At 42.6% G+C, this 26115-nt stretch overlaps 1 protein-coding gene across 3 annotated transcripts in view; it reads left to right on the top strand.

Annotated features, from left to right (window-relative positions):
- Positions 1–26115, top strand: part of ccser2a (coiled-coil serine-rich protein 2a) — a 670411-nt gene that overhangs the window by 267618 nt on the left and 376678 nt on the right. For all 3 annotated transcript variants that reach the window (XM_080215929.1, XM_080215928.1, XM_080215930.1), the window contains one exon: positions 479–608. In XM_080215929.1, coding sequence (XP_080072055.1) covers positions 479–608 — 130 coding nt within the window. The remainder of the gene's footprint in view (positions 1–478; positions 609–26115) is intronic.

Below are 26115 nucleotides of genomic sequence, written 5' to 3'. Positions count from 1 at the left end.
TTTGGTAGTATAATTTCAGTTTTCAGTTCAAACACATTAAGATTTAACAACCGTAACTTTTAAAATAGTTAAACTTGTTCCAGTTTGTAGGAGTGTGAATGAGTGCAACTGAAACACAGCTTCCTCACTCAAGTCAAGTGCACCCACCATGTCGAATCCATTGCAATGGTCTCATCAAGCCTGTAATATATGTGAAATCCAGTGTTATTCCAAGGTGATCAAACAAATAGTAATTGTGAGTTCCCTTAGGCTTTTGTTTCCTCCAAACAAAGACGATCTCACTATTGTTCAACTACAAAAAATATAAATGGAATGGAAAGGGCTCTCTTTGGTGTGTTATTTGTGTCAGGTCAAATTTATCCAGAAACTTTTTGATCAAGCTTGTTGGTGTTGTGTAAATTATAATGGAAAACTGATGTAATATTAACACAACGAGAGATATTATTTCTCATGTTCTTTTTAATAATCTTTTCTTCAGAGGCATGTGAAAGTATGGCTCACCTGGAAAGATCAGAGAGAGGAACAAGGAACCAAGGGTTTTGGAGGAAGAGATATCCACGCTGGAGTGGGCAGGAGCAGTATCACCATGGGAACAGTGAAACACAAAGGTATGATTTATTGCACAGAAGGTAAAATCATCTTGGTGGGACAAAGATAAGTTTACTCTGGGATAGAAGATGTTTTTCTTGGTTCAGTTCTCTTTGTCGTAGTTAAAACTGAAATGCAAAGAGCGACTTGGAGAAAAATCCAATCATCGAGCTAGACCATCAATGTTGGAGATGAGATTTAAGCTCAGTTCAAGTGATGCCATCTTGCCATTGCGATATTGATTATAAATTATATAATCCAGGTTTGACATGTCTGTTACGTGAACAGACTCAAAGGACCGGTAAAAATTGGGGTTCATGTGTTTTCCCACTTCTGTCATTTATGGATGTCCAGTCTCTTATACAGTGGTGAGTTCTAATTGTTGGAGGTTGTAAAAACCAGTATCATCATACCGTGAATGGTGAGATGGGAATTTGTCTCAAGCATATGTTTAATAAAATATGTTCAGAAGGGAGCCATCAATTTGTAAGTTAGCGCTTCAAGTGAATGATACCAGCTTCGCAAATTTGTGCGTTTGAAGCAAGATGTTGACTGCACACTTTAGCTTTATCCTCACCATATGTATTCATAAAGTGAATACATATGTTGTCATTTTGTACTGTACATTGCTATCACTTGTATACATGTTTTTCACCTTGTTTCACCATTAGGTAGGCTGCAAGAACAATCCAAGGTGACTGGTTCTTTCCATGTTTTTGCCTTTCAAATTGTGTGACAAAACACATGGCCTGTTATCAGCATCTGCTCACAATAGCACAATAATATTGGGAACCTATGTGAGAACAAGTGAGTGAAAATGCAATGCTCTCCAACTCAGTTTTGACTTTTTAGTCTGGCCTCGAAGGGACTCAGATTTCTTAAAATAACCTTTGAGATTAAATCACGTACGATGTCTTCTCTCTACATATGAAATGCTGCAATCAGACTTCTGCACTATCTCTTTCTATTTCCCTGTGGAAAATCATTCCTAAAGTGTAATTGTGATGTTGAATCCTACAGTGTACGTTAAATTGTGTGGTATAATGCCTGCTGTGTTACTTTAACAAAGGCACGATTAAAACCCTGAGAGACGTGCACATTTGTATTCCCATTGTTTTTCTGCAGACGTTTAAATTGAATTGCAATAGAAGGAGTCACGAATTGCTTATCTGAGATGAGGTTTGACATAGAGGGTCCATTGTGGACAGTCTGAGTTCCCTAAAATCTAAAGTGAACTATAATGCTTTAAATTACAATGTAGCAAGGATAACAATTTTTCAGAAGTTAGTATTGATAGCCAGAAGAATCTGCACTATCAGCTGAGTTTGTAGTGATGCTTCATATTGCCATCTTTCTCTTTGAAAAACTTGTAACTGTATTCTTCATGTTATTCGACTGCTTTGATAGTCTGAAGCACAGATACAGAGATGTATTTTGTGAAATCTGTTTTGTGCTAGTTATATAGCAATTATCTTCCTGTACAAATTGAATACCAAGAACTGTAATGGTCAAAGAAGCTACTGTTTTCACAGTAGTTTGCAGTGTGTATTTTTTTAATGCTATATTGTGGAGTATTTGCCTGCTCAAACCTTTTCATTGAATCTTTTTAACATGCATATTATTTTTACTTATTGAAAGGCAGGGAGTTAAGGCTTGATTTTCAACTACCACCACCCCAAATAACATTCAGATAAACAATTATGAGCTCTTCTCTTGCTACAGTTTGAGGTGCTCCAAGACTTACATAAGAACATAAGAAATAGGAGCAGGAGTAGGCCATCTAGCCCTTCGAGCCTGCCCAGCCATTCAATAAGATCATGGCTGATCTGTCGTGGCTCAGTTCCACATTCCCGCCCTCTCCCCATGACCCTTAATCCCCTCTCTTATCAAAAACCCATCAACCCGCGTCTTAAAAATATTTAGCAAGGTAGCCTCCACCACTTCAACGGGCAGAGAATTCCAGAGATTCACCACCCTTTGAGTGAAGAAGTTCCTCCTCAACTCTGTTCTAAACCGTCCCCCCTTTATCTTGAGGCTGTGCCCCCTAGTCCTACTATCCTTTCTGAGCGGGAAGAGTCTCTCCACCTCTATCCTATCCATCCCATTCATCATCTTATATGTCTCAATGAGATCTCCCCTCATTCTTCTAAACTCTAACGAGTACAAGCCTAGTTTATTCAGCCTCTCCTCATAGCTCAACCCCCTCAACTCCGGCATCAGCCTAGTAAACCTCCTCTGCACTCCCTCCAAGGCCAAAATATCCTTGCGTAAGTACGGCGCCCAAAACTGCACACAGTACTCCAGCTGCGGCCTCACCAGTGCCCTATACAGCTGCAGCAAGACCTCCCTACTTTTATATTCAATCCCCCTCGCTATGAAGGCCAGCATCCCATTCGCCTTCCTGACCACCTGCTGCATGTGCAGGCTGGGTTTTTGCGACTCATGCACAAGGACCCCGAGGTCCCTCTGCACCGTCACCTGCTGCAGTTTTTCGCCACATAAGTAATAATCCTTCCTACCATTATTCCTACCAAAGTGGACCACCTCGCACTTGCCAACATTAAATTCCATTTGCCAGTTCCTGGCCCATTCGCCCAGCCTATCTAGATCCTTCTGCAGACTCTCCACACCCTCCGCACAATTTACCGTTCCACCAATCTTGGTGTCATCAGCAAATTTTGACACCCTACACTCGGTTCCCTCCTCCAGATCATCTATATAAATGGTAAAAAGCTGAGGCCCCAGCACCGACCCCTGGGGCACTCCACTAGTCACCATCCGCCAATCCGAATAGCACCCATTGACCCCCACTCTCTGCCTCCTATTTGACAACCAATCCCCTATCCACGCTAACACCCTACCCCCAACTCCATGTCCCCAACCTTCTGCAATAACCTCTTGTGAGGTACCTTGTCAAACGCCTTCTGAAAATCCAGAAAGACCACATCCACCGGCTCTCCTCTATCCACTGCCCTAGAGACATCCTCATAGAACTCCAGTAAATTTGTCAGACACGACTTCCCTTTAACGAAACCGTGCTGCGTCTGCTCTACCAAGCAATTCCCCTCAAGATGCCTCGCTGTTTCCTCCTTGATGACAGATTCTAACATTTTACCTACAACAGACGTTAAACTAACCGGCCTATAATTCCCTGCCTTTTGCCTGGCACCCTTCTTAAACAACGGTGTAACATTAGCCGTTTTCCAATCTTCCGGCAGTTCCCCGGAATCCAGCGACGTCTGGAAAATAACCACCAAGGCATCCACTATCACCTCCGCCATTTCTTTCAGAACCCTCGGATGCATTCCATCCGGTCCTGGCGACTTGTCCACAATCAGCCCCTCTAGTCTGTCGAGCACTGCCTCTCTAGTAACAGTAATGTCATTAAGACCCTCTAGTCCTACCACCTTTCCATCTCTAACACCCGGCAAATTATTCACGTCCTCCTCCGTGAAGACAGAAACAAAAAAGTTATTCAGGACCTCAGCCATATCCCCATCCCCTACCACTAAGTCCCCCTTCTCATCCTCTAAGGGACCAACGTTCACCCTAGCCAGCCTCTTCCTTTTTATATATTTATAAAAACTCTTGCTATCCTTTTTTATATTAAGCGCTAGCCCAGCTTCATAGTTTCTCCTACCCTTCTTTATCAACTTCTTTGTCAATCTTTGTTGACATTTAAACCTCTCCCAATCCTCTTCTCGCCCACTACTCTTAGCTACTCTAAACGCCTCCGCTTTTAATTTAACACTTTCCTTCACCTCCTTCGTTATCCATGGCTTATTACCTCTCCTCCTACTGTCCTTTTTGACCATCGGAATAAATTTCTGCTGAGCACCAAGAAAGATCTCCTTAAAGATCCTCCACTGCTCCTCAGCAGACCTACCTTCCAACGCGCTCCCCCAGTCCACATTCGCCAATTCTTCTCTCATCCTACCGTACCCCCCTTTGTTCAAACAAAGGGCGCGTGTCCGGGAACCCACTTTCTCCTCCTCCATCTGCACCAGAAACTCCACCATACAATGATCACTCTCCCCAAGAGGATCCTTCACCGCAAGGTCCCTAATTCTACCCGCCTCATTACATAACACCAGATCCAAGATAGCTCGCTCCCTCGTCGGCTCCAACACACACTGTTCAAGGAAACTATCCCGGCAGCATTCCAAGAACTCCTCCTCAAGCCCACCGCGTCCAACGTGGGTCGACCAATCAATATGTAGATTGAAATCCCCCATAACTACGGCCGTCCCATTCCTGCACGCTGCACTTATTTGCGCGTTAACAGCCCGCCCCACCTCCAGATCATTATTCGGGGGCCTATTGACGACACCCACCAGCGTCTTCCTCCCTTTGCTGTTCCTAATCTCTACCCACAACGATTCCACTTTCTGCTCCTTGGCTCCAATATCATCCCTTGCTACCACCCTGATGCTATCCTTAATCAGCAGAGCTACGTCCCCCCCCTTTTTTCTCCTGCCTATCCTTCCTAAACACTTGATACCCCTGGACATTCAGCTCCCAGTCCCTGTCACCTTGCAGCCACGTCTCTGTAATGGCCACCAGATCATATCCATTTGTGCTGATCTGCGCCATCAGCTCATCCACTTTATTCCGAATGCTTCGTGCATTCAGATAAAGTGCCTTCATCCCAGCCTTCACCTGGACCCTATTTGCCGTAACGCCACCAACCATACTCACGCCCCCTACTCCCTTTATTATTGGGACATCCTCGGCCTCTTCCCTTACCTGTACCCTCTCCTTAACTTTAGACCCCGTAATGTCACCTACCCTCGCACTCTCTCTCTCTCTCTCTCTGTCTCTCTCTCTCTCTCTCTCTCTCTCTCTCTCTCTCTTCCCCCCCACCCCTCCCAATTAGTTTAAAGCCCTGTCTACAGTCCTCTTTACTTGATTCGCCAGCACTCTGGTCCCAGCACGGTTCAGACCAACCCCATCCCGCCCGAACAGGTCGCACCTACCCCAATACTGGAGCCAATGCCCCATAAATTCAAACCCATTCCTCCCACACCAATCCCTGAGCCACCCATTCACTTCCTTAATCCTATCAACCTTACGCCCGTCTGCACTCGGTTCAGGCAGTAGCCCAGAGATAACCACCTTGTCGGTTCTACTTTTTAATACCATTCCCAGCTTTTCATACTCCCTCTCCAGATCCTCAGTTCGCATTTTGCCTACGTCGTTGGCACCCACATGTACCACAACGACCGGATTTATCCAGCTACTATTAGCTACTAAAGCCATGGACATTTGATATATTACCAGCAGCCATTTACACTCAAATGTCAATGAGAAAAGGACTTTCAGACACAATTTTGACTTATGTGCAGCTATAACAGCAGAGTAAATCAGATTAATTCTAATTCCATAACACTTATGTATGCTTGAGTGATAAAGATTGCAGGCTTACTTTATTTATCTCATTCATAAATGTCAACCAGAAACACAATTCAGTTGCTTGCAACAAAACTGTTATATCATTCCAGCACGCTACTGATAGAGATAGCTGATTTAAATACAGAAGGTAGCTGGATTATGTTGGATACTTGAAAGTGGTTTCAAGCAACAAGACCTCACCTTCTCATTGTTTAATTATCCAGGGGAATAACCCTATGAGGCACCCCGGAGACTACATGTGGAATATGAATAATCATAGAATCCTTACAGTACAGAAGGAGGCTATTTGGCCCATCAAGTCTGCAGTGACTCTCCAAAAGAACATCCCATCTAGACCCTATCCCCGTATTCCCACTAATCCCCTAACCTACACATCTTGTGACACTAAGGGGCAATTTAGCATGGTCAATCCACCTAACTCGCACATCTTTGGACTGCAGGAGAAAACCAGAGCTCCTGGAGGAAACCCATGCAGACACAGGAAGGACATGCAAACTCCACACAGGCAGTGACCCAAGGCTGGAATTGAACCCGGGTCCCTGATGCTGTGAGGCAGTAGTGCTGTTATTTATATTAAATAGAGTAATGAAAAAGTAAGTTACTCTAGTTAAAAGAACAGTTAGTCTATTTAGAATCAGACATATATAAACATTTATAAAATATAAAGAAAAGTAAAATATAAATATAAAAGGCAGCAAGGTGGCACAGTGATTAGCACCACTGCCTCATAGCGCCAGGGACCCAAGCTCGATTCCCAGCTTAGGTCACTGTCTGTGTCGAGTCTGCATCTTCTCCCTGTGTCTATGTGGGTTTCCTCTGGGTGCTGTGACTTCCTCCTTGTTTGGGTGTGTTGGCCATGCTCAATTCTCCCTCAGTGTACCTGAACAGTCGTCAGAGTGTGGCGACGAGGGAATTTTCACAGTAACTTTGTTGCAGTGTTAATTTAAGCCTAATAAATAAATAAACTTTAACTTAATGTTGAATTGTAGTAATTGTATGCAGGTGGTGGACATTAAACTGTGTCACAGACATGAAGCTTTAACTCTCTCGCTCTCTCTTTCTTTCTGTCTCGAGATGCTGCCTGACCTGCTGAACATTTCCAGCATTTCCTGTTTTTATTTCAGACTTCCAGTTTCTGCAGTATTTTGCTACAGTATTGACTAGGGAGTCAGTTGTGCCCTTATAGAGAGAGACTGAAACTGTGGTTCTTAGATTCAGAGATGCTTGTGTCTAATGCACAACTCTAAGTGAAACCTTATAAACAATAGATCAATTTTAGACTTTCACTGCTCACTTTCTGGAATATGATATAGCTGTAAAATAAAAGCAGCTAGCCTATCGCTGTGGCAGTCAATCATACAGACTGAAGTCATTTAACTCATTATGTCTGGACCAATTCTTTGTAACAAGCAATCCAATACTAATTTAACCACTCCGTGGTCTCCTCAAAAACGCTGTTCCTTTCTCTATTTCAGGAATTTATTTGAATTTCTCACGATGTAAATTGGTCACTGCCAAAGGCATTCACCATGTTAAAGCACTCCTTTCTTCAATCACCCTGTGGAATGAAGTTTTCTTTATCCTCTTAATGGAGGAATCCTTAATTTAAAACTGACTTCCTAAGAGGAACTGAAGAATTTAAACAAAATCCTGTTAAATCTGTTTGCTTTTCTGCTCCAGTAGAAATAGTTCTAATATTTAAAGTTACAGATCTCTTTTACACACAAAATGGCCATCAGGATATGGAATGAAAGTATTATGTGCGAGGCCCTGTCCTCCAGTAAAAGGTGTAGATTAAGCATCTTGGAGATGCATACAACTAGAGACTGTCATGTACGTCATCCTTCATCCAGGAAAGTACATAGTGGACTGGACCTCTGTGATTGGAAACTTGTCAAAGTTCCACTTCTGTGACCCAAAGGAAGAGACAAGTTGATTGCAGACCGACTGTGGAGTAATGTTTGTAAGAGAAGACTCTGAAAAAGACGTAATAACTGCTTTGCATATGCCTTTATTATCCTAACTGGACATTTGGTGGGTCTATTGACTGAATCATGTAAAATTATTGTAAAACTAAGATATTTTTGGGCAGAGCTCTGCAGTTTTAACTGTGCTATGTCTGACCTAGAGGTGAATGGGCAGCACAGTGGTTAGTACTGCTGCCTTACAGCGCCAGGGACCCAGGTTCAATTCTCGACCTTGAGTGACTGTGTGGAGTCTGCACATTCTCTTGTGTGGGTTTCCTCTGGGTGCACTGGTTTCCTCCCACAGTCCAAAGATGTGTGGGTTAGGTGGATTGGCCATGCTAAATTGATCCTTAGTGTCAGGGGGATTAGCAGGGTAAATAAGGGGGAGGGGGTGGTTATGGGGATAGGGCCTGGGTGGAACTGTTGTCAATGCAGGCTCAGTGGGCCGAATGGCTTCCTTTTGGAGGGATTTTATGATTACTCTGGATAGCAAAAGTAGAAATGGTTGTCATTACCAGCACATTTCACCTGTTTTCTTTAGTATTAAAAGAGGTTTGTATCATTAATCCAGCTGCAATGTACCTTAGTTTCGTTCTCACCTGTAATGATGGGATATCCTGAGGGAATGATTGAGAGTTTTAGCAGCAACACTTTCCATTGTTCTGTAACAGTTGGCACTATTTATATATTTGCTTAGTTTTTCCTGTAGAAAGGGCAATAGAAGGTTTTGAGTCAAAATCAACATCAACTTGGAGTGCTCAACTCTGATTAAATTTTCCATAGATCATGTTCGCATTAAGGATACATTCTAATGTTTTGTACAATGTCTGTTTTGTAATTGCCTTCATTTTTCTATTAATCTCCTCTTTGAACCATAAGCTGGGACTTTATCACTGGAGTATGCAATCTTCTGATCAGATGGGACAATGATTCACCTGTTTATCTTTTCACTAAAGGTAAATGCTGTCTGTTCTTAATTATCATAGCTTAAATATGAGAGAGTGCCATTTTAACAGATTCGCCACGTGGTACTCTCTGAAGGTTCAAGTGTCTATTTTGAGATTGATGTTGACTTCTTTTCTAAATGTAGGACAGATGATTTTTTTTTATAAAATCCTGAGGGACAGTTTTGATATTGTGTGGTAAACATTTGACTGGAGTTTTAATTTGGGTTTATGCTTGACAAAAATGATGCTGATGAGTTACGTAGAGTATGTCATAGTTTTGACATCCATTTCATGTTGCATCTGCGATCCTGTGACTTTAATCTGTGCTGAGTACTCTGTACACAAAAACCTTCTGATACAGCATATATTTGGTCCACATTAAATGGATTTTAACCGGTTTCCTTAAATCTCCCCATCTGGACATTTGTAGTTTAGCAGAAATAACATTTCAATGACCCTGAAAAGAATTCACTCTCAAGTTTTCATTATCTGTGCTTGAAGGCTTTTCATTTCTTCCTGAAATTGCATTGGCTTAACTTAGTAAGTACGGAACCTGCTGCTGATGAGAGTGGGACTCGATAGACGGGATAGCTATTTCTGTGCTGTAAAATTCTATAATTCTGTATGAACAAAAAGAGGGAAAATATTTCAACCTCCAGCATTAACTGCTGATGAGTACATCAGTCAACAAATGCTTAATCACTTCAGAAATTCACTTGTCTAAATTTTCATCAAATAGGTGACATTTTTCAGTGTTTTCCCATCTCCTTGGATTTCTTCTCTCGGCAGTATCTTAGCACACAGAATTTTAAACAAAAAGTCCCATCTGGTCCATCTAGCTTGCCCCATTCACATAGGTTACAACTCTTTCCACATCAATCACCCTCTGTCCTTCCCTCTACCTTTTTCACTCCATCACAGTCTTCGAGCAATGGACAGAAAAAACCTTGGACCATTTTTAGAAAACCTGGGAATTTTTTTCTCAACCTCAAATGCAAGCAAGCAATCAACCAACCTCCAGGAGGTTTCAGTAATACGTCAATCATCTTGATTAATCTTCAGCTATCATCTGTAACTTGATGTGCCACCCCTGTCAAGAAGACACAATCTACCCTTATGTTCACAGTGAACCCCCACACCACGGATTTTGGATTTATTTCCATGGATCAGTGATTCTCAGTTGCAGCCATCATTTTTATGAAGGTGCCATGCTCCGTCTCATTCTTAAAGAAGTCTTGGAATCTTTAAACGCAACAAACTTTTGAGGTTAAACTATATCTTATTGCACCCACTTTTCTTGCTGTGATCTAATGGGATTCCACCCAGGAATACTCATTTGAGAACTGGGTTTTGGACTTGATTAGTTAATGCACTGTGTGGTGTAGCAATGAGCCATAAAGATAAGGAAGGTTACATGATCAGTTGCTCCTCAGGGAACAAAATTAACTAATGAACAATCTCACACATGCAGATCATCTTTTTCTGGAGTTTAAATAGAAAAGCTCTACATTTCGTATAGTTCATCTTTTAAGTGTATAATGAGTTGGAGCAGCTCCAAACCATTGTAATGCTGATTGCCAAGTTGATGTAAATTTGAAATGATAGCTTAATTTTGAATGAAGAATAGTTCAATTTCGATACTTCAGCATTTGTCCATTAGAAAAATACTTAATCAAGAATGAAATAAAATTTTTACTTCAGCTGAATTTATGAGAAATTTAAGCATTGTTTAATTAAAAGCTTTCTGCACTCAGTGATAATGCATATGAAGTGTAGAACTTTCCTAAATTATGTCCTGAAGTCTTTGGAATGGAATCTGAACCCTGGCTTTCGACAAAAGTGCGACTGCTGACACCAGGATTATCTAAGAGACTGACCACATTCTCTGATTTACCAGTGAATTTTATTGAAACTTGCAGGTACTGTAAGGCCTGGATAGAGTGGACATGGAGAGGATGTTTTCACTAGTCGGAAAAGCTAGAACCAGAGGGCACAACCTCAGGCTAAAGTGATGATCCTTTAAAACAGAGATGAGGAGGAATTTCTTCAGGCAGAGAGTGGTGAATCTGTGGAACTCGTTGCTGAAGAAGGCTGTGGAGACGAGATCACTCTGTCTTTAAGACAGAGATAGGTTCTTGATTGATAAGGGGATCAGGGGTTATGGGAAAAAGGCAGGAGAATGGGGATGAGAAAAGTATCAGCCTAGATTGAATGGTGGAGCAGACTCAGTGGGCCAAATGGCCTAATTCTGCTCCTATGTCTTATGTGCCGAGCCACTGATATCAAAATAAAAATTTCTGTCTGACACACTCCAACAACACATTTTTAAAGATACAAATGATTTTCCAAAGGAGGAGAAAGGATAGATCTTTCATCCATGGAGCATGAAATACATAATGAGTTTACTGATTTCAAATTCACCTTAGAAAGTGCACACTGTTACAACTGCCTGGATTCACACAAGGAGTGTTTGAGCAGTGGGTGACTTTACTCAGTTGAAACCCCTCATAATTTTGAACAACTCCATAAACGTCCTCTTAATCTTTTCTGCTCCAAGGATCTCCAGTGTCTCCACAGAACTGAAGCCCCTCATGCTATGGTTTTATACCCCCAGTACCATTCCAGTAAATGTCTGTACCTTCTCCAAGGCCTTGACAACACTGCTAAAATGTGATGCCCAATTGAATTGAACACAGTAAGGTGTTTTATTAAGGTTTTACATTACTTCCTTGCTCTGTCCTGTTTTGTGTTTCCTCAGCTCGCTCATGGCTGATTCAGTCCTATAAAATGGCTCATTTGTTTCATGCAGATTGTAAATTGAAAATGATGTACACAGCTTTTAAATTTAAGAGGTTGCAACATAAGACAACTTTAATGTAACATGACCAGATTCTGGCAATCTGATCTGGTTGTTACTTCATTTCACAAATATTGGCTAATGAATGTACAAGGGCATTTGGTATCTTTGTAACATATTTGCACTGTGATATTCAGCAAAATGATTCCTCCTATTGCCAAATTATGGGCCATTGCATTTACTGTATTTTGTTGGCATACTAAAAGTGACTACTAGCTCCTCAGTTGTAGCTTTTATCCACAGAGAGCAATTTTCAACGCATTCATGGTACATCTTAGCTGCATGCTTTTCTAAATCACTTGGGATCATTTCAGTTCATTGTTCCCGATAACTGATAACATTTCTCAAACTAAAGCTTTGCAATGTGTATTAATGGCTGAAAGGAGGGGTGTAGTCCCTTGCTTTCTCTGCCAGACTATTGCCAATACCACAGCAAGCAAATTGGCATAATTGGTGCCTAGCAGCAAGACCAACATCTGTGCCAATAAAAGTCTCAGCAGTTGATTTTCTGAAAACTTCCAGTTAGTCTGTCCCATTGTGCCACAGAACGGCGTTCTGAGCATGTTCTACAAGTCAGGATCCATGATAATCAGAGCAACCATGCATGTAATTAACTCACCTCTTTTTAATGCTCCACAGAGAATGGAGTCAGAAAGGCCAAAGCTGTGCTTGCTTTTTTCACAATTGAGTGGTAAAATCCAGGCTCAGTTGTCCTGCCTACTTTGCAGCTTCTGGTGACGATGTTTTCTCTTAACGATCTTTAATATCTTGATGTTTGTGAGGAAGTTAGATGTGGTGGCAGTGACGGAGACGTGGTTACGTGAAGGGCAGGATTGGCAGCTGAATGTTCCTGGGTATAAGTGTTTTAGGTGTGACAGAGGAGGGTTGAAGAGAGGTGGTGGGGTGGCGTTGTTAGTAAAGGAGCACATCACAGCAGTGCAGAGGGAGGACAATATGGAGGAGTTAGGGATTGAGTCGCTGTGGGTGGAGTTGAGGAATAAAAAGGGAGAGATTACGATGCTAGGGGTGTACTATAGGCCACCCAACAGCCTGAGGTCAGTGGAGGAAGGCGTTTGCAAAGGCATTTTAGATAGGTGCAGAAAGAATAAGGTGGTTGTAGTGGGTGACTTTAATCTTCCTGGAGTGGATTGGAAGGTGCCTAGAGCTGGGGGTACGGAGGGAGAGGAGTTTGTAAAATGTGCGTTGGAAGGGACCCTAGAGCAGTACGTAACTAGCCCGACTAGGGAGGGGGCTATACTGGATTTAGTGTTGGGAAATGAGCCGGGGCAGGTGGTTGAGGTAGAGGTAGGCGAACATGTGGCTCACAGTGACCACAAGTCTGTCTACTTTAGGATAAAAATGGAAAGGGACGAGTGCCGTCCGAAGGGGAGGGATCTGAACTGGGGGAAGGCGAGCTATAGCCGGATTAGGAGGGAGCTGAAGGACACTGATTGGGAGGGGTTGTTAGCTGGCAAGTCCACGGTTGGTAAGTGGGAGGTTTTTAAGGGCAAACTGAAAATGTTGCAGGAAAGGCATGTGCCGGTAAAGAGGAAGGATGGGAAAGGCAGGATTAGAGAGCCGTGGATTACAGGGGGTATCGAAGACTTGGTCAGGAAGAAGAGGGAGGCATATGTTAGGTTGAAAGAACTGGGGACGGAGAGTGCGCTGAAGGAATATAGAGAGAGTAGGAGGGAGCTAAAAAGGGGAGTTAGAAGGGCGAAAAGAAGGCATGAAATGGCTTTGGCTGATAGGATTAAGGAAAATCCAAAAGCATTTTACTCTTATATTAGGAGCAAGAGAGCGGTTAGAGGGAAAATTGGCCCTCTTAGGGACAAAGGAGGGGAGCTATGTATCGAGTCTGAGGGAATGGGGGAGATCCTGAATGAATAGTTTGCGTCGGTAGTCACGAAGGAGAGGGGTTCGGTGTCGTGTAGTGTCTTGGAGGGAGCTGTAGATCAGTGGAAGGAAATATCCATTACGAGGGAGGAAGTGCTAATGTTTTTACGTAGCATAAAAACGGATGAAGCTCCGGGGCCTGATGGTATTTATCCCAGGCTGCTTAGGGAGGTGAAAGATGAAATTGCTGGGCCTCTGACGCAAATCTTTGTCTCTTCTTTGGACACAGGTGAGGTCCCAGAAGACTGGAGGGTAGCTAATGTGATACCGCTGTTTAAAAAGGGTAGTAGGGATAACCCTGGTAATTATAGACCGGTGAGTTTGACATCGGTGGTAGGAAAATTATTGGAAAAAATTCTTAGGGATAGGATGTATGAGCGTTTGGAGCGTTGCGATCTGATTAGGGATACGCAACATGGCTTTGTTCGGGGGAGGCATTGCCTTACGAATCTGGTAGAATTCTTCGAGGAGGTGACAAAAACGGTTGACGATGGGTGAGCCGTTGATGTCTTCTATATGGATTTCAGTAAAGCGTTTGACAAAGTCCCTCACGGTAGGCTGGTAGAAAAGGTTAAGGCGCATGGGATACAAGGCCAGGTAGCTAGGTGGATCGAAAACTGGCTGGGCGATAGGAGACAGAGGGTAGTTGTCGAGGGGACCTTTTCTGGCTGGAGGCCAGTCACCAGTGGTGTGCCGCAGGGCTCAGTACTGGGACCTCTCCTCTTTGTAGTATATATAAACGACTTGGAAGAGGGTGTACGTGGTGTGATCAGCAAGTTTGCGGATGACACCGAGATGGCAGGATTGGCAGATACTGAGGAGGACTGTCAGGTGACACAGCAGGATTTGTAGATACGCAGGGTAGAATAGGTGTAGGGTGATGCGGCGGCGCGGGCTTTTTGGGCCGAAGGGCCTGTTTCCCGTGCTGGGTTGTTCTTTGTTCTTTGTTCTTTGATATAGGTAGGTTGGTATATTGGGCAGATAAATGGCAGGTGGAATTTAATCCTGACAAATGCGAGGTGATGCATTTTGGAAGGAATAATGCAGGGAGGAGTTAAGTGATAAAAGGTAGACCGATTAAGAGTATAGAAATACAGAGGGACCTGAGAGTGCAGGTGCACAAGTCTCTGAAGGTGTCGACACAAGTAGAGAAGGTTGTGAAGAAAGCTTATGGAATGCTAGCCTTTATAGGAAGGGGTATAGAGTATAAGAGCTGCCGTCTAATGCTTCAGTTGTACAGAACGTTGGTTAGACCGCATTTGGAGTACTGCGTCCAGTTCTGGTCACCTTACTACCGGAAGGACGTGGAGACCCTGGAGAGGGTGCAGAGGAGGTTTACCAGGATGTTGCCTGGCATGGAAGGACTGAGTTACGAGGAAAGGTTGGAGAAACCGGGGCTCTTCTCCTTAGAAAGATGGAGATTAAGGGGGGATATGATAGAGGTATATAAAATACTGAAGGGAATAGATAGAGTCAACAGTGGTAGGCTTTTCCCTAGATTGGGGACAATTACGAGAGGTCACGATCTAAGGGTGAGGGGGGAGAAGTATAATTTGGATACGAGAGGAAGGTTTTTCACGCAGAGGGTCGTGGGGGTATGGAACGCGCTACCGAGTAGGGTGGTGGAGGCAGGCACGTTGGACTTGTTTAAGGTTTACTTAGATAGACACATGAGCGAAACAAGGATGGAGGGTTATAGTATAGGGTATTAAATAGGGTCAGAGCCTCGGGACAACACCGGAAATGTAGTATTACATGTTAACGTTTTGTCTTTTTATTCCACAGGTGTCAGTCCACCTTGTTGTCAAACGAGGGGCATGCACACGGTGGGTCTTGCGTGGGCTGCTCTTGGAGGTTCCGGGAGTGGCCTAGTACTTGGTGTCGTTGTGTGTGCTTAATCCTGGACCAGCAGACGGGCGCCACAACAGCTCAGTGACTATCACTGCTAGCTGTGCAGATACATGGATTTGGGCCTGTGTCTGTGGGAGTTTGCGCATTCTCCCTGTGGTTGCGTGGGTTTCCTCCGGGCGCTCTGGTTTCCTCCCACACCCCAAAGATGTGCTCTTAGGCTGATTGGTGCACCAAATTGACACTATTCTCCCCTGAATCTGGCTACATTAGGGGTTCCACTCACATACACACAGAGCAGGGTAGGTGTAGGAAGATGCGGCGGCGCGGGCTCGTTGGGCCGAAGGGCCTGTTTCCCGTGCTGGGTTGTTCTTTGTTCTTTGTTTGTTTTGTTAATATACATTAGATATGTACATGATAGTTAGCAAGTGGGTTGTGCAAAACTCAAACAAAATGGATAACTCAGCACATTGTAGTCAAAGTATACAATTATTTTAATTAAACTGTGCTACTGAAACATGAATGAGTTTCTAAACATCAGAAACTGGAGCTGGAAATACCACTTTAAACTCTGACGTTGGTTTCTTTTAAAGTAAAATGTTTTGTTCGACTTTAGATGCATTTATTTGATGATCTCCTTTGTGGGTGATAAACTTGTACCAAAGCCTATTGATAGTTTGTGATGATGTAACCTTCTGTTGCTGGCTTTTATTTTGTGGTTGATAATGGCATTTAATGCTTTCAGTTCATCAAACTGAGTGACCCGGGTTGGCTGAGGGATTAATGTTTGATGAAAGACCAAGGCCAAAGATGGCTGTGGAAAATTTGCTTAATGCATTTGTCTGACATTCTTATGCTTCCTATTTTAATGGAAGGCTGATTTGTTTTAAATAGTTTAACATTTCTGTTAAAATAGCAAAAAAGAAACATGCCAGCACGTTAAACCTGTTAGGTGGCTGCTTGTGATAAAATACGAACACATCCATTATTTGGACTCCAATGTCACAGTAAATTTGTAGCTCACAGTCTCAGAATTAATTTGTGCCATTGAAAGCGTCATATTCTGACAGTCTTGATTGTGATGTATCAGCCGGAGAATTCTGTCCAGTTTTGAATACCACAACTTTTGGGAAGGTTATTGAAGCCTTGGAGAGGATGCAGAGGAAATGCACTACAAGGTATCAGGACTGAGGAACTTCAGTTTTGAGGAGAGACCAGAGAAGTTGGGTTTCCTCCTTAAAGCAGAGAAGACGAAGGGGAGATTTACTGGAAGTGATTAAAATTATAAGAGGCTTTGGTAGAATAAATAAGGGGAAACTGCGTTTCCATTAGATATTTAGGAAACTTGGTAAATTAACTAGGAATGAGATGGGGATTTTTAATGTTATGATTTATTCTGATCTGTAATGTGCTGTCTGAAAGGGCAGTGGAAGCAGATTAGTAACCTTCAAAAAAGACTTGGATAAATACTGGAGGAAGTTTAAAAAAAATTACAAGGATATGGGAAGAAAGCAGGAAGATGGGACTGATTGGATCACTCCTTCTAAGAGTCAGTGGGCTGAATTACCTCCTCCTTTGTAGTATGATTCCAAGTCTTTATTATAGCTTTCATTACAACTAATTTACTGTTTGTCCTTAATAGGCCACAACTGTGCCATCATTAGTTGCGATGTGTTTTCTTATTAATATTTAGTTTGGTAGTTACGCCATACCAGATCTTTTAAATAATTATCTGCCATATGTTGTTATAAAGTCCCCACTTAAGTTTCTCTTTTCATCAAAACTCAATAAAATGGCTCAGGAGATAAATCTCTGTCTTATATTAATAGGGGTAGAGAAGCTTCACAGGACAGATTTTATTGCTTTAAGATCTATCTCAACATAAAATGATAAATGGCCAAGTGTGTCAACATTGTTAATGATCTAATCATCAGAGTGACATGCGTATCATGTCAGTAAGTTTTGTTCATGTTAACATTGCAACGACTGGAGTAACAAAGTCAAATCTGATAAACCTCAAAATGACATTGTGCGGAGAATAGTACCAGATGGTCCCTTGTCCATTTATTTTGGTGACAGCATTAACCTCTTGATTTCGGAAGCTGGCCATTGTTTTATGCAGTTTTAGTTGGTTAACTACAGCAGTACCTCAGTTCACATTTGAGTTCCCTAAGCCTTGTCGTTCAGTTGGTTAACTACAGCAGTACCTCAGTTCACATTTGAGTTCCCTAAGCCTTGTCATTCGGTTGGTTAACTACAGCAGTACCTCAGTTCACATTTGAGTTCCCTAAGCCTTGTCGGTTAGCATTGTGTTTCATGGACTGGTGAGGGAGGTACAACAAAATGGGGCGAGTCCAAACTCCATGTTGGGTAGATCAATATAACCTTTGAGAATTTCTTGGTAGCTTAGTTTGTTGAATATTATGATGGATTTCTGTGCAGCATATATGCCCAGCTCATCAAATAAAAATATGCAAAAGAAAGAAAGAAAATGTGATAATTATTGTTCTGTATTGGTAAGATTTGTGAATGCGGAAAGAAATTCAACATGGAAATAAATTACCCTGAAAAATGACCTTTTTCTCATTATGTTTTCTTCCTCCTTTCCTTTACCTTTCCTTGCATCGCAGACTGACACCAGTCTTTCTTTCATTACTCGCCCAGCTCTTCCCTCAAATCAAAGGATAAATAATGGATTCTTACTGGCCTCTGCACCAAGATTTCAGCTGCTTTCTTACTGCTGAAGTTACATTTTTGATTCCGGATTGCAGGCAACCATGAGCCTGTTTCTGGTGTAATTATTGTCAAAAGTGACCCAGCCAGAGCTTCAGTTTTAAAATGGGAGTTGGCTGTCAGCATGAGCCAAGGCAATACTAGTCGAAAATGTGATTTAGCTGAAATGTTGGACAATCTCAGGAAATCGAGTTTCCTGTTGGGCTGCTTCACTGTCCACTTGGTGATTTTGAAACTTAATTATGGACAATTGCTACATAAAATATCATAGTGCTTTTTTTGTCTGCAGAGTCACTTTCCCATCATAGATTGACATTATATAAATATTAGAATATACTGTCCATGTACATTTTAGTTTTATGATTTCTGTTGGATGTATATTTGTGGGAAAGCATTGGACAAAGCAAGATATGAACAGCTCTGGTGAAAGACTCCACTGTTCTTACCAGTTCCTGTTTAAAACTGAGCACCGATGAACAGTAGCAGCTGTGTATACCATGTACGAGGTGCACTGTAGGAGCTCACCAAGGATCCTTCCAAACCCATTGTCCCCACTATTTGAAAGGACACGGGCAGCAGACACGTGGGAACACCACCACCTGTAAGTTCACTTCTAAGTAACACATCATTCTGACTTATGTCGCTGTTCTTTCACTGACTGGTTCAAAATTCTGGAACTCCCTCCCAAACAGCTCTGTGGCTGTACCAACACCACATGCTTCCATGGTTCAGGAAGGCAACTTGAGGAATACTTTTATTAACTGCCTTATCTTGTTAAATGTGTTAAAAGCAATACTTGATGGATCATAGACAAATGTCCTACTTTTATGCATCATGGTTGACACGAGTTCATTTGGCACAACCTCATCAGTTGCTTACAGAATGTTGATGCAGAGATAAGGCAAAATACAGATTATTGGTTATGAGAACTCAAATGTTAAAAATGTTTTTAAGATACTACAATTCAGCTAATCACCAGTAATCCAGACATGTTGTCTGCGTTGCAGAAGTGGCTGTATCTGGTTTCAACGTAGCATCTTTTGACGATGTAACTCCACAGCCATTTGCCATTGAACATTTGAATGTGAAGCGTGAAATTGATCTAATTCTGCATATATTTTACTCATCATCACTGCAGAATCTCAAACTGTGTTTTCATGTTTTCCTCCTTATTTGGCAAACCCTTCTGTTGGTTCCTCACTGTCGTGCTGAAGCAGTACTTGGCTCCTCTGAAACTGCACTTGAGAGCAAATTGTGTAAATACTAATCTACAAGTATTCCTTTAGAGAGGAAAGAAATCTGTTTCCTGGCAGTGTTGGTAACATACCAACTATCTGCAGGTGGTAAACTTTAGGCCTCTGTTAATGTACTGTCTCTGGTGTCTTCGTGACATCCTTGGCAGAAATATGTATTATCTGTTCAATCCCTTGCAATGTAGTGACAGATCATGCTTGGGTTATACTAATTTCTCAATATTGAACCTGGCAGAATTAACGGTTCCCCTTGCATTCTAATTGCACTGTGACTTTAACGAAGACTTGCCTGTAAAAGCATCATATTATCTTGAACAGAAACTTGTGAATGTGCTTCACCTACAATGAATTATAAGAACATAAGAACAGAAGAGCATAAGAAATAGGAGCAGGAGTAGGCCATCTAGCCCTTCGAGCCTGCCCCGCCATTCAATAAGATCATGGCTGATCTGTCGTGGCTCAGTTCCACTTTCCCGCCCTCTCCCCATAACCCTTAATCCCTTCTCTTATCAAAAACCCATCAACCCGCTTCTTAAAAATATTTAGCGAGGCAGCCTCCACCACTTCAACGGGCAGAGAATTCCAGAGATTCACCACCCTTTGAGTGAAGAAGTTCCTCCTCAACTCCGTTCTAAACCGCCTCCCCTTTATCTTGAGGCTGTGCCCCCTAGTCCTACTGTCTTTTTTGAGCGGGAAGAGTCTCTCCACCTCTATCCTATCCATCCCATTCATCATCTTATACGTCTCAATGAGATCTCCCCTCATTCTTCTAAACTCTAACGAGTACAAGCCTAGTTTATTCAGCCTCTCCTCATAGCTCAATCCCCTCAACTCCGGTATCAGCCTAGTAAACCTCCTCTGCACTCCCTCCAGGGCCAAAATATCCTTGCGCAGGTGCGGCGCCCAAAACTGCAAACAGTACTCCAGCTGCGGCCTCACCAATGCCCTATACAGCTGCAGCAAGACCTCCCTACTTTTATATTCAATCCCCCTCGCTATGAAGGCCAGCATCCCATTCGCCTTCCTGACCACCTGCTGCACCTGCAAGCTGGGTTTTTGCGATTCATGCACAAGGACCCCGAGGTCCCTCTGCACCGTCGCCTGCTGCAGTTTTTCGCCACGTAAGTAATAGTCCTTCCTACCATTCTTCCTACCAAAGTGGACCACCTCACACTTGCCAACATTAAATTCCATTTGCCATTTCCTGGCCCATTCGCCCAGCCTATCTAGATCCTTCTGCAGACTCTCCACACCCTCCGCACAATTTGCCGTTCCCCCAATCTTGGTGTCATCAGCAAATTTTGACACCCTGCACTCGGTTCCCTCCTCCAGATCATCTATATAAATGGTAAATAGCTGAGGCCCCAGCACCGACCCCTGGGGCACCCCACTAGTCACCATCCGCCAATCCAAATAGCACCCATTGACCCCCACTCTCTGCCTCCTATTTGACAACCAATCCTCTATCCACGCTAACACCCTACCCCCAACTCCATGTCCCCTGACCTTCTGCAATAACCTCTTGTGAGGTACCTTGTCAAACGCCTTCTGAAAATCCAGAAAGACCACATCCACCGGCTCTCCTCTATCCACTGCCCTAGACACATCCTCATAGAACTCCAGTAAATTTGTCAGACAATTATCCTGAAATATGTTGTGTCAATATGAAAGTTAATGCAGTAGTCATTTTGCATGCAGGAAAATCACATAAGCAATAATAAAGTAATTACATGTTAATTTCTTTGATGGTGGTAATTGAAGAAGGAATGTTGGCCAAGCATCAGGAGGACTCTTGATCCTACCTGGGATCTGCAACACCTACCAAAGCCAACAGAAGTGATCTAATATTGTATCTGAAGGAGAAACATTTCCTTGCTTTATTCGCTGCCTACCTCTCAATCTCAATCGCAGATGGGTCTTCAATCCAGAGTCACCTGATGAGATGAGAGTATTGCCAACTGATATATTTTGTAATACATTGGTTGATCACAGCTATTCTGAGTCAAGTTGCAAGCCGTAAATGTCATTGAGAATGGAAAGTTCACTTTCAAATGGTATGCTTGTCTTGTGCTAATTGTTTTCTTATACAAATCCCTGTGTAGGGATTTCTCAGCTGTCTCAGTCTGGGAAGAATTTATTATCAGTCTTTTTTGATTGAAAACTATTATATCAGTATTATATTCCTAACTGTTCAGTACATTTTACTTTCTGCACTACAGCTTTAGTTAGTGATCTGAATTCCAACATTACATTAAGCACTAACTTGTTGGACAGCATTTCACCAGGACCCCAACAATGAGACCAAATGAGCATCCTGAGGCCACGCTTGCTGGGAGCCAGAATCTGGCTGTGCTAGTTTCCCAGAGGTGGTCAGCAGCCTTCTGATTGACTGCCTGTACTTACACTATCCTGCTAGTGACAGTAGACAGGCTCCTGATGCTGCCAGCCCGCTCACAGGACAAGGACAGTGCTGGTGAAGTCAGCAGGAAACTGTGATTGTACTCTTGGAAGAAGAAATTTAGGCAAGGGAGGTTTCCCCTATCAAGGGGTCACTATGGCTGACCCATTCATGGTGTTGGCAGCCAATCTACATTCCTGCCCACCGAGGGTAAACTTCCCCAGTGGCACCTCCAAGACCATCGTCCTCAGGCCAGTAAAATTCTACCATTGATGTTCTAACCCTATTTATTTGCTGATGGGATTGTTGCTTTCAATGCAAATGAAAGCTCAATTTACAAATGAAAGGAAATCTCATGAACTGTAGACCTCAGTTTTCCGATTGTGTGCCACTTTGAACTCATGTAAGTTTACTATTGATATAACGGTCACATAAACCCATTTGTAAACTCTTCATTAGGACCAGGACTTTCATTTCAATAAGTGGCTCTCAAATTCTCTTTTGTTGAAGGACCTTTTAAATGGATTATTAGAATCATAGAATCATACTATGCAAAAGAGGCCCTTTGGCTCATTGAGTCTGCACTGACATGTGAGAAACACCTGAAGTCCCATCTAAAGCCATCTACCAGCACTTGGCCCATGGTCTTGAATGTTATGGTATGCCAGGTGCTCATCCAGATACTTTTTAAAGGATATGAGGCATCCCACCTTTACCACCCTCCCAGGCATTACCTCTCTGGATGAAAAGGGTTCTCCTCCAACCCCTCTAAACCTCCTGTCCCTCACCTTGAACCTATGTCCCCTTGTGATGACTCTTCAATTATGGGGAACAGCTGCCCCTTATCTACTCTGTCTGTGCCCCTCATAATCTTGTACACCTCGATCAGGTCGCCCCTCCGTTTTCTCTGCTCCAACCAAAACAACCCAAGCTTACCTAACCTCTCTTTATAACTTAAATCCCAGGCAGTATCCTGGGTAATCTTCTTTGCACCCCCTCCAGTGCAATCATATCCTTCCAATAATGTGGTGACCAGAATTGCACACACTACTCCAGCTGTGGCCTCACCGAAGGTCTATACAACTCCAAAATTAATCCTATCTAAATTATAATCCTATAGAATACTCAAAATGCCTGGGCAACTTTTATTTTGGCACCCTTCTTTGAGTTTAAATAATAGGAACATAGGAAATTGGAGCAGGAGTGGCTCATTCGACCCCTTGATTCAACTTGATCATAGCCACTCTATTTGGATGGTGTTTTCCTGCACCCGTTCCCATATCCTTTGATGTCATTAATGCCTAGGAATCTATTAATTTCTGTCTTAAATATACTCAATGATTGGGGCTGTACAACATTCCAAGATAGAGAATTCTAAAGATTCACCACGCTCCAAGTAAGAAGAAAAATTCCCTCATCTCAGCCCTGCACCTTATTCTGAGACTATGCCTCTTGGTTCTATAATTCACAGTCAGGGTAAACATCCTTTCTGCATCGTCCAGTACTTCCCTGGAGCGGAGAAGCTATGACATCTTCTCCAGAGCCTTCAATGCGTCATTGATGAAGACGAACATCTCGCTAAGGCCATCCTACACCCTCAAACAGGTTGTCTTCTAACAACCGCGCAACCTCAAACAGACCATTGTCTGCAGCAAACTAGGTAAAAAGTCTGACCACACCAGGTTTTAGTCCAACCAATTTATTTGATAGTAAACGCACAAGCTTTCGGGTTAGTCCCTTCGTAACCCGAAAGCTTGTGCGTTTACTATCAAATAAATCGGTTGGACTAAAACCTGATATTGTCAGACTTTTTACTGTGTTTACCCCAGTCCAACGCCGGCACATCCACATCATGCAGCAAACTACCCAGCCTTTGGTGACACAGAACAGTGACCACAACACCACACAACCCTGCCACAGCAATCTCTGCAAGACGTGCCAGATCATCGACACGGATACCATCACCTCACATGAGAACACCACCCACCAGGTACACGGTACATACTCTTGCAACTCAACCAACGTTGTCTTCCTGAAAGGATGTCCTGAGGCATGGTGTAGCGGGGAGACCGTGCAGACGCTACGACAATGGATGAATGAACACCACTCAATAATCACCAGGCAGGAGCATTCTCTTCCTGTTGGGGAACACTTCAGCAGTCACAGGCATTCAGCCTCTGACTTTTGGGTAAGCTTTTTCCAAGGCGACCTTCATGGCATGCAACAACACAGAATCGCTGAGCAGAAACTGATAGCCAAGTTCCGCACATATGAAGATGGCCTCAACTGGGGTCTTGGGTTCATGTCACACTACCTTTAATCCCCACGACTTGCCTGGGCTTGCAAAATCTCACTAACTGTCCTGGCTGAAGACAATACACAACTCTTTAACCTGTACTTAACGCACTCTTCATTCATGTTGTCTGTACCTTTAAGAATTGATTATCTGTAAAGACTCACATTCCAACCATTACCTTGAAAATTGAGTTTGTATCTGTATACGCCCTGTTTGTGAACAGAACTCCCATTCACCGATGAAGGGGCAGTGTTCTGAAAGCTTGTGACTTGTGCTACCAAATAAACCTGTTGGACTTTAACCTGCTGTTGTGATACTTCTTACTGTGCTATCCTTGTAAACCCACACATGTACCATGGGGGGTTAATCCATCTAACCTACATATCTACACTTAGGGGCAATTTAGCATGTCCAATCCCCTCAACCTGCATATCTTTGGAATGTGTGAGAAAACTAGGGCACCCGGAGGAAACCCACACAGACACCGGGAGAATGTGCAAACTGCACAAACAGTCACCCCAGGCCGGAATCGAACCTGGATCCCTGATGCTGTGAGGCAGCAGTGCTAACAACTATGCAGTGTAACTCCAATAAATTCCAAGGATTCAGATAATTATGTAATGTCATGTCACCTTAATTGTTGTTGATGGAGTTAATGCAGTTAGAACCATCCCTGATTCACTAATTCTACTTTAACGATATTCTGTTGCATTTTAATTGCAACAAAGTGAGATCTTGCAGTGAGATCAATTTTTCAGCTTGTAGACAGATGTTATGCTGACACAAAGAGTATACTAGTGGCACACATGAAGGATCCTGGCTTCTTTCAAAACTAAGTGTGCTGGTGTGTTGTCAGATAGTTACACTGAGGAGATGCACCATGTAAATAGCCATGTTGGTAGCAGTCAGTGTGGCTGGTCAGAATAAACGGAGGGTTAAGGGGAAAGTCATTTTGTTTAATAATTGTTCACTAGATAATTTGTAGCAATTCTTTTTGCTTTTTAAGTAGCCGTATCAAGAAGCAAATCTAACTTTTGTTTTCTCGGACTGTGTTAGTGACTTTTTGAATAAGAAACAGTATCACAACAAAGAATTCTGGGTTTGTGTACCAGTGCACTAGACATGATGAACAGTATACTGCATCAACTGAGGTTAAGAATAGCTGAAGGATCTGTGCTATTTTTGCTCATGAATTGGGGTTTTTCTTCTGTCCTTGGGCTACAAGTTAAAACAAAGCTGTGGCAGTTTCTGACCAGCCAATCAGACTATTGGTGTGTAGCTTGGCTGCACAGTAGGCTGAGCACAGATGAAGTATACTGAACTGACACTTAGCGCATGCAAGCATTAGAATGAAGATCAGTCCAAACATCAGCTGTGGCTAGATTTTTCTAAATAGAGAAATGCTGAGTTCTAAGCTCTGAACAAGTAACATTCTGTTTTCTATCATTTAGATTGGTTTAAATTGAAATTTAAATGATGTTTCTTTAAACAGGAAATAAAATAATTTAAGAACAATCTCATAACTTGAGGTTTTTAGCACATGCAGCATCAAAATTCAAATAACCTGAGAATTGAGAATTCATAAAACTGAGCTCTCTCCCTTGAGAGTGGATTTACCCAACAGTTATAAAGTTGATGCGAGTTAGTGCAGCTGTGACATCTCTAGTATAAATGCAGCCTAAATACAGATGGAGTCTGAGAGACTGAGACTGCCTGAAGGAGAAATCTGTCTGTTTTGTTCCTGATGCAAATACTGCCATAACTCCAGTGTTATACAAATTTAGTATTGATGTTAAGTGGAATCAACTTGTGCCAATACTGAAAGTAATCTCATTTTTAGGTGTTGATATCAGGTCTTCATCCCAGAGTCCTTTTATTTTATTCTCCTCATGACAAATTGTTGACTGCTTCTCAAATAAG

This window comes from Carcharhinus amblyrhynchos, chromosome 31 (assembly GCF_965287045.1).
Source record: "Carcharhinus amblyrhynchos chromosome 31, sCarAmb.v2.hapA, whole genome shotgun sequence".
Taxonomy (NCBI): Eukaryota; Metazoa; Chordata; class Chondrichthyes; order Carcharhiniformes; family Carcharhinidae; genus Carcharhinus; species Carcharhinus amblyrhynchos.
This window is presented reverse-complemented; position numbering and strand designations above follow the sequence as displayed.